The sequence below is a fragment of the Agelaius tricolor genome, unplaced genomic scaffold (genome assembly GCF_023055355.1).
Source record: "Agelaius tricolor isolate 1412-34295 unplaced genomic scaffold, bAgeTri1.0.p SCAF_16, whole genome shotgun sequence".
NCBI classification, from domain to species: Eukaryota; Metazoa; Chordata; class Aves; order Passeriformes; family Icteridae; genus Agelaius; species Agelaius tricolor.
This window is the reverse complement of record NW_027269276.1, coordinates 313,305-322,175: the sequence shown is the minus strand read 5'-3', so window position 1 is coordinate 322,175 and position 8,871 is coordinate 313,305. Positions and strand designations below refer to the sequence as shown.

Below are 8,871 nucleotides of genomic sequence, written 5' to 3'. Positions count from 1 at the left end.
CCAAACACCCTGACCTTGTCCTGCAATACAGCTGCAGACACAAACAGCAGCTACTCAAGGTGAGTTCTGTAACTATCTGCCTTAGGCTTTGTCAGCAGCAGCCCTAATGCTGCCAAGGTATTGATCCACAGCCTAGTGTGGCTCTGCCCCTGCTCTGGGCTGTGGGACATGCCCTTCCATCACCTGTCCTGTGACAGCACCCTGTCATCACCTGCTGGTCAGGTGCAGGGATAGCCTTGCCCAGCCTAAGTCCATAAGGTGCCTGTGGCACTTGGGGCGTTCCACACAAGTGACACGCACAGGGACACACGCACACACGGGCAGGGAACACCAGGCTGAGAGCCCACCTGCAGCCCAGCAGTAGGAATGCCATGTGCCCATGGGCTTTGTGGGCTGGGGAGGGGCTGCTCACAAGCACAGACACACAAACCCAGCCCAAAGACCAGCAGGTGTGGCTGGCAGGCTGGCACAGCACTGAGGGGCAGACTGGCCCATGCTCCAGGCTCACTCATGGAGCAGCTGCCAGCCTTCCATGGCCTCACACCAGCCCAGGAATGGGGGGTCAGCCCTACTAAGTGCCTCCCACGCTGCTGCAGCCCAGCTGCCAACTGCCAGGTGCTGCAGGGCCAACATGTCAGCAGCCACTGCACTGGGGAAAGGGAACATGGGGCAAAAGACTTCACAGTGAAGGGCATCTTCCTGCCATGGCCTCCAGCACCTGGAGCCACAAAACTGAGCCAGGCTTGAAGGCATTTCCCTGTTTGCCCAGGTCTTTAGTTTAGCTTCACCTGAATGGGACAGTATCTGCATTGTGTGCAATCCCCAAGCTTCCTCATAGCTGTGGCCAGCTGCTCCTCCAAGTCCTGTTAAAGCTTATTCCTTGCCACGTGGCACAGGAGTCACCAGGTGGGAACACATTGTGACAATCCTCAACATTAACAATATAAACACAGAGTGGGTGCTCTGGTTGTCACCTGGGCGCAAAGGCCAGAAGCACACCAACAAGCAGACAGATCCACTCTTGCTCGTTCCTGGCAGAGGCTGTAGGTGCTCTAGGATTATAAAGGCACCAATGCCTCAGTTGCTCAGGCAAACCACCAGCTTCAGGGCATTATTTCTGCCTGCAGCAGAAACAGGTCTGTATGGAGGGCACTGCAGGGACACTCTTCCCCAGAACTAGAGCAGGGACTGAGTCAGTGCTGCAAGGGACTGGGCCCACCTGCCCCCATGCCTGGATCTGCCCAGCCCTGGCATCTCTGTAGGAGAGAGCCAGCCTCCATGGTGGCCTTGGGACCTCTGCAGCAATTTCTGGGACCAGACCAGGGTGGTACTGCTGCAAAAAATTGGGTCTGCTCTCCCCTAGACTGGCTGCAGGAGATGCTGCCAGAGGGACATCTCCCAACCCAGACCAAGGACACCGAAAGAAAACCACTTCCCTGCACTCCCCTGCGGATTGTGCTCCACTGCTGACCCACCAACTGGAAAAGCACATGTGCCCTGGCCTTTCCTGGCTGCCAGAGCTGGCCTCGCCCCACAGGGCCTCTGCCACACAAGCAGAAGAGCACCTGCTCTGCTACTGCCAGTGAACTGTTAAAGCATGGCTCTGCCCCCCTGCTTCCTAAATTTCCCAGCCAGCTAGCAGATTTCATGGAAGATAAAAGAGGGTTTCCTCTTCCTTTGTTCATAGAAGCCAGCAGAAGGTGGCAGGCAGAAAGTGGCAGACGTGGCAGTAGCGGGTTGTGACGCAGTTTTACCAACTTAAGAGAAACCATTATCTTCTGCGGCAGGATGTGCGCCCAGGGACATCCCGCACCAGCCGCTCCGCGACACCGTGGGACCGCGCAGCCCTCGGAGCTGAGACCTGCTGACACAGGCAGCACCCGGCTGCTCATGGAAAATCCCCAAGAAGCAGCCGTGGCCCCAGCCTTTCCCCACAGACACTTTACTACACCCACGCCACGGGGACTACCGGGAGCTGCCCCCGCCTTGCCGAGCAGCACGGCGGAGGTCCTGCCCCGCCGCAGCAGCCGCGCCTCCCGGCGCTGGCCAGGCCGGGGGCTCCGGGGCACCGCGGCGGGGCAGGAGCTGTCTGTCCTTGCTGCCCGGGGCTTGCTGGAGCCGGCTGGCAGCGGGCAGAGCAGGGACACTGGGGCCACGGCCGGCTCCGGCTGTCGGGGGCAAGGGCGGACGGCGGGCTCTGCCGCGCCGCAGGGAGGAGCTGCACGGCTTCAGCAGCGGCCGCGGCCACCGAGCCCCGCTCCGCCCCGAGCAGCCGCGCTGGCAGCGGGCACAGCGCAGACCCCCGGCCCCGCTGTGCACCAAAGCGAGCAGCGGTTTTCCCCGGCTGTGGGGGGCAGTTCGGCACAGGAATTTGCCGAGGGACGTTCCCCCGGTCAGCGAGTTGCGGGTGACCCTGAGCGCTCGGTGTTCCAGCAGCGGCTCAGCTCCAGCCCCGCACGGAGCGCTCCCTGCACAGAGGCACGGCCGCGCCTGCAGAGTCCCGGCGCCGTTCAGACACGGCCGGAGGCGCCAGGCGAGTCGCCCCCGGGCGAGCAGCAGAGCGCTATCGCGGCGCTGCCCGGTGCCCCCGCCGGCCGATGGCCGCTCCGCCGGTGCCTCGCCCTGACGCCCCTTCGGGGGGAAACCCGCGTCGTGCGGGAGGGAACGGAACGTCTCCCGGCCGAGCGCGGATGCGAAAGGACCGGGGACTCCCCCTGACACCCAGCCGCGGGCCCGACACACCCCGCGCACCCCGGGCCGGGCTGAAACGCCGGCCCGGGAGAAGGCTCCGAGCAGCGGCCCGGCCGAGCGTCACTTCCGGGCCCCGGACTGTCCCGGTCGCGGCGGAAGCGACAGAGGAAGAAGCGGCAGAGGTTCCGGTTCCGGGCGAGCGCTCGAGGCGCCGTTCTCAGCGGCTCCGCTCGGTTCGGTTCGGCTCGGCCCGGCCCGGCCCGGCCCCCGCCCGCCGCCACCATGTCGGTCCCCAGCGCCCTCATGAAGCAGCCGCCGATCCAGTCCACGGCGGGCGCCGTGCCCGTCCGGAACGAGAAGGGTGAGCTGGGGGCCCGGGGCTCAGCGGGGTGGCCGGATGGGCGCGGGGCCGGGGCTGGGGCGGCGGGGGCGCGGGGCCGAGACCCCCGCTGACGGCCCGGCGCCCGCAGGCGAGCTGTCCATGGAGAAGGTGAAGGTGAAGCGGTACGTGTCGGGCAAGCGGCCCGACTACGCGCCCATGGAGTCCTCGGAGGAGGAGGATGAGGAGTTCCAATTCATCAAGAAGGCGAAGGAGCAAGAGGTCGAGCCCGAGGAACAGGAGGAGGAACTGGCCAACGACCCCCGGCTCCGGCGTCTCCAGAACCGCATCGCCGAGGACGTGGAGGAGCGGTGAGCGCTGGGTCAGGCAAGAGCTGAGCCCCCTTTGCCTGTCTGGGGCCGGGGGGCTGGCACTCTGCTCTGCTACAGGGGGAAAGTGCACAGGGCAGGAGCTGGGAACATGGTCCAGACAGTGCAGGAGTGTTTGTGACTTCTCATATCCATGCTGCACTGTGCCTGGGGCTGCTTTCCAGCCAGGAGCCAGCCAGGTGCAGCCCATGTCCAGGTGTGTTTGTGGTATCAAAAACAGGCACCAAAATAGAAATTAGTGCAGCGTGCTGAGGCTCAGGGTAGCAAGGAAAGATGGTGTCTCATGAAGTGTACTCTGGAATGGTGTTTCATGAAATGTGCACAGGGTGATAAGAGCCTCCGCCACATTGCCCCTGCCCTCACACAGGCTGTGCTCCGCTGCTGCCTGTGATACTTCCATCTCTGTCATCTGCAGAAAAACACCACTGAGTGCTGTTTGCTCCCGTGGAGCTGTGGTTGGTTTTGTTTCCACTAACAGTCTTCTCATTGGGAACTCCATTCTTCCTTGAAGCATGGACAGGGGAGAGCTGCCAGTACCCAGCCACTGTGGCCTCCTGAGGGAACGTATCAGTTGTGGCTGTGTTTGGCAGTCCCAGTGCTTACTGTGGCCTTGCTAGAAGTGATGTGTGAACAGTCCCTTTCCTGCAGCCCCCTATGTCTCAAGTGCCATGTGTTAATTGGGGTCTCTTGCAGGCTGGCAAGACACCGCAAAATTGTGGAACCTGAGGTGGTTGGAGAAAGCGATTCAGAAGTGGAGGGGGGAGAAGCTTGGCGCCTGGAACGAGAGGACACCAGTGAAGAGGAAGAGGAAGAGATCGATGATGAGGTGTGTTTGCAGAGCCACATAATGGGCCTAGGAAAGCTGTAAGGGCACAGGCTGGAGCTGCCCTTTGCATGGATATGTGGGCTGTCTGATGTATTTGGACAAGTGTCACACCTAGCCATGACTTAACTGGTGGGTTACCATCCTCTGGCATGGAACAGGACGCTGGGGGAGGCCACGTCACATCCAGAGAGGCAGATGCATCTTCTCAAAGCCAACAGTCCAGATGTGACATGTGTTTCACAGGAGAGAGAGAAGTGGTAGCAGGGCTGGCCTCTGACTGCTCTGTGCTTGTCCCCATTAGGAGATCGAGCGTCGGCGTGGGATGATGCGTCAGCGAGCACAGGAGAGGAAGACTGAGGAGATGGAAGTGATGGAATTGGAAGATGAGGGTCGGTCTGGAGAAGAGTCTGAGTCAGAATCCGAGTATGAGGAGTACACGGACAGTGAAGATGAAATGGAGCCACGTCTCAAACCGGTCTTTATTCGCAAGTAGGTGATGGAAGTGCATGGGCTGGCCCTGGATCGTGGTAGTCAGAAGCTGGGGCCCAAGGAGACCTTGCTGCCATGGTCTCTTCTCACTGTGAGGAAGCCATTCACCTCTTTGGGGTGGAATGGGATGGTCATAGCCTGGCAGGGCACAGCTAGGGAGCAAGGAACAATCCCTGCTCCCACAGCCCCATATCAATTACATTGGGTTGCTGTGACATCAAGCTGCAGAGTCTGACCAAAGCTCTTTGGCAAGGCCATATGGTGGCAAAAGGACGTGGTAGTCCCCAGAAAGGAGAGAGCCCCGGGACTTGACCTGTCCTTGGAGAGGGCAAAGGCTGAAAGCAGCTGCAGTGTGGGAGCCAGCGAGAGGCTGAGCCACTGCACTGGCTCATGGGAGGGCTGAAGGCTGTCATGGCTCTGCTCTCAGGAAGGACCGGATCACAGTGCAGGAGAGAGAAGCAGAAGCTCTGAAGCAGAAGGAGCTGGAGCAGGAGGCAAAGAGGATGGCAGAGGAGCGGCGCAAGTACACGCTTAAGGTGCGGAGGGGTGGGCTGGAGGCCGGAGGGGGCAGTCACTGCAGCAAGCTTAGCTTGGACCTCACTGCAGATTGTAGAAGAGGAAGCAAAGAAGGAGCTGGAGGAGAACAAGCGCTCACTGGCAGCACTGGATGCACTCGATACAGATGATGAGAACGATGAGGAGGAGTACGAGGCCTGGAAAGTCCGTGAGCTGAAGCGTATCAAACGAGACCGCGAGGAACGAGAAGCGTAAGTATTGTCTGCTAGACCAAAGGCTTAGAGCCCACAGGCAGTTAAAACACCTTTTCCTCAGGCTGCCCTTTGGCAGCAGGTCCCAGCTGGACTGAATGCCCAGAGCTCCTCCTGCCTGCCCTCAGGGTGCCTTTGCTCCCTAGCAGTAAATGTGTAAGCTCTCAGGAGGCAGCTGGGGACAGCCTCTCTCCCAGGAGATGCTGTGGGGACACAGGGTCTCAGGAGCTTCTCTCCCACCCAGCATGGAGAAGGAGAAGGCAGAGATCGAGCGTATGCGGAACCTGACAGAGGAGGAGCGCCGCGCTGAGCTCCGGGCCAATGGCAAGGTCATCACTAACAAGGCAGTGAAGGGCAAATACAAATTCCTGCAGAAGTACTACCACCGCGGCGCCTTCTTCATGGTGAGTGTGCTTAGGGCCAGGCCTGGCTGCACTGGCTGCACATGTGAGACCACAGGGCCACCTTTTCCCTGTGGGGAGCCTCCCCTCTCCCACGGTGCCCTGGGGCTGGGGGTGCCCTGGGACAAGAACCAACCTTCAGAGGCAGCATGGGGCTGAAGCTGACCCAGAGTAACCTCACCAGAGCATGTCAGGTTAGGATTTCACAGTTGAAATGGAGCTGAAGCTGCAGAGCTGTCCCTGTGCTGGTGTTCGGGCTGACAGACCCAAGTCAGCTCTGCACGGGCCACTGGAGAAGCAGCCTGGGGAACAATGCTCACATCTCCCACTCCAGCAGGAGTTAATAGGGCTGCAAGTACTGTGGCAGCCCTGGCAGAGCAGCAATATGACCTTCAGGCAGCTTCCCCCACTGCTGCCAAGAATTGCTGGAACCTTTTAGGCTAAGCAGGTGTGTCCTCCTGCAGGATGAAGATGAAGAGGTGTACAAGAGGGACTTCAGTGCTCCGACCCTTGAGGACCACTTCAACAAGACCATCCTGCCCAAAGTCATGCAGGTGCGTGTCATGCTGGCAGAGGGTGCCCAGCCCGGATGTCAGGGGGTGGGCAGGTGGGAGGAGCTGGTCCTGCATCCCCCTGAACAGCTGCTCACAAGCTCCTCTGCTCCCCAGGTCAAGAACTTCGGGCGCTCGGGGCGGACGAAGTACACGCACCTGGTGGACCAGGACACCACCTCCTTTGACTCTGCCTGGGGCCAGGAGAGTGCACAGAACACCAAGTTCTTTAAGCAGAAGGCAGCGGGGGTGCGGGATGTCTTTGAGAGACCCTCGGCCAAGAAACGGAAAACGACCTAAGAGCATGGGCTGGAGGGTCTGGTGTGGCAGCTGCTGGCAGGAGGGCGCTGCTCTGCCAGCTGCCAGAGCCTGGGCAGGGCCAGAAGGGACATGTTCCAGGACTCCTGTGGTGGCAAGCCCTTCCCCTGCCTGTACCATGCCTACCCAAATGAGGTGTGCCACTCCCTGTGCTGAGCAGACCCGATGGGTTCCTTGCCCACGCAGTGTGGAAGATGATGGCCTGTGGTGCTGGCCAGGCTGGTGGCCACACTATGTCCCAGCAACGGCCACTGTGGAGCCCTGGCAGTGTCTGGCACGTTGCAGCACCACCCCTGGCTTCAGCACATCCACTTCTGGAAGAGTTACAGGACTTCTACACCTCTCTGGTCTACAGCCCCTTGCTTGTACTGTCCCAGTTGTCAGTCTGGGCCCTGTTTTGAGCTGGTCATTGGTGACCCTATCTCCTCACCATGGTCCCGCAGGGCTTGGCTTTTCTACCTGTGTGGGGTGGGAGGGTTTGATTAAAGATTGGATTTTCTTACACACTCTGGCCCCATTTTTCTTAAAGACACGGCTGTCCTGTTCTAGTGCCTTCCTTGTGAGCCATGGTGAGCTGGGGCAGCACAGGAGGCACCAGCCTGGGCAGGTCATGCACGATCAGCTGTCACCACTGCCTCAGGCCTGTGCCTGGGCCTGTCCAGTCTGTACTGTCCCGGGGCAGAGATTAAAAGAGGGGAAAGCAACACGTCTCACTGCTCAGGCAGGTCACTTTGTCCTGCTCTTGTCATGGGGGTGCCCAGCTGGCACTGCCAACACAATGCCACATGACTGGGCCCCACTTGTGGGTACCATGCACTCAGGGCCAGGGACGTGTGCTCAGCACTGTGTAGACTACAAAGACAGCCCAGTCCCACCAGTGCCTTTATTGGTATGGCAAGAGGCCCATGCCTGGCAGCCCACGGCCCCCCAGCTCAGTTGGTGAGGGTGATGAGAGCCTCCACCACGTTGCCCATGTGCTCGCGCAGGCTGCGCTCTGCTGCGGCCCGTGATATTTCCATCTCTGTCATCTGCAGAAAAACACGCACAGCCCCGTACAGCACCCGCAGGGCCCTGGGGGACACCCACCCATGGGGACACTGGACTGGCCTCAGGGCAGGATGCCCCGGCCTCCTCCATGGGTGCACCCAAATCTGGGATATGTCACAGCCTGCTCGGGGTCCCGCCCCTACTCACAATCAGCTCTAGGTCCTCCTTCTTGATGGTCACTTTTGCCAGTTCTTTCTCCCTACGACAAGAGATGGACAAACCTCCGGTGACCAACAGTCCCCGCTGGCCCCTGCCCCGCTGCTCCGTCGGCCGTCAGGTGGGCAGGAGCGACCACTTGCAGCAGCGTGGGGCTGGGAGGGGCCGGGGAAGGGCCGGGATGTCACACAGGGAAGCGGATGCCTGGGTCGTGTCCCGAGTGGTGACAAGTTGCAAGACAGGCACTGCCCCGGAGCGAGCGCGGACGGTTACCTCTCCTGCTTGGCTTTCTGTTCCCGGGACCTCCGGTCTCCGATCACCGACATAGCCTGCCAGAACGAGCGCGGTCACCCCGATGCGCGGCACCGGGCGGGTCAGCGCCACGCCGGCGGCACGGCCACCGGCACCGGCACCGGGACGGGCGTGCAGGCGCGGCTGTCAGCGCCCGGCTCGGCCCCGCTGCAGGCAGCGCCCGGCCTCCCACCCTGGCCCGGTCCCGTCCCGCCGCCGCACCGTCTCCAGGTTGGAGCTCTGGATCTCCTTCTCCTCCGCGTAGTCCGTGACGCGCTCCAGGTCCGCCGCGCCGCTATCGTGCTTCCGCGGCTTCTCGGCCGCGCGCCCGCCCGCCCCATCGCTGCCGCCGCCGGAGCCGTTCGGCTCCGTCTCCAGCTCCAGCTCCACATCGCCCTCCGCCGCCATGCCGCCGCCGCCGCGGCCCGCTTCCGGTCACGTGCGCCGCCAGCGGGGGCGACGAGCGGCGCGCGCCGCCAGAACCGAGCGCGGACGAGGCCGCCTCCAGGCCCGGCCCCGCCGAGCGGGCACTCTCGGTCAGCGCTCCCCGGCGCTCTCGGGGCTCCGCGCAGCTCACAGCTGGCAGTGCCGGCACTCCGGGCCGCTCGCTAGCAGCGGGCCAACGG

The 8,871-nt window shown here is 61.8% G+C and overlaps 2 protein-coding genes across 2 annotated transcripts; one reads left to right on the top strand and one right to left on the bottom strand.

The window, feature by feature from the left end:
* Positions 1–2,853: 2,853 nt before the first annotated feature.
* Positions 2,854–7,255, top strand: MFAP1 (microfibril associated protein 1). The gene is made up of 9 exons (XM_071441039.1): positions 2,854–3,052; positions 3,162–3,381; positions 4,093–4,225; positions 4,527–4,714; positions 5,142–5,250; positions 5,321–5,481; positions 5,726–5,885; positions 6,347–6,436; positions 6,551–7,255. The coding sequence occupies exons 1-9, from the start codon at positions 2,974–2,976 to the stop codon at positions 6,731–6,733; spliced, it is 1,323 nt and encodes a 440-aa protein (XP_071297140.1). The 5' UTR covers positions 2,854–2,973; the 3' UTR covers positions 6,734–7,255.
* Positions 7,256–7,620: 365 nt separating this feature from the next.
* Positions 7,621–8,808, bottom strand: HYPK (huntingtin interacting protein K). The gene is made up of 4 exons (XM_071441042.1): positions 8,468–8,808; positions 8,228–8,283; positions 7,946–7,997; positions 7,621–7,779 (listed from the first exon to the last, which is right to left on the bottom strand). The coding sequence occupies exons 1-4, from the start codon at positions 8,651–8,653 to the stop codon at positions 7,684–7,686; spliced, it is 390 nt and encodes a 129-aa protein (XP_071297143.1). The 5' UTR covers positions 8,654–8,808; the 3' UTR covers positions 7,621–7,683.
* Positions 8,809–8,871: the final 63 nt, after the last annotated feature.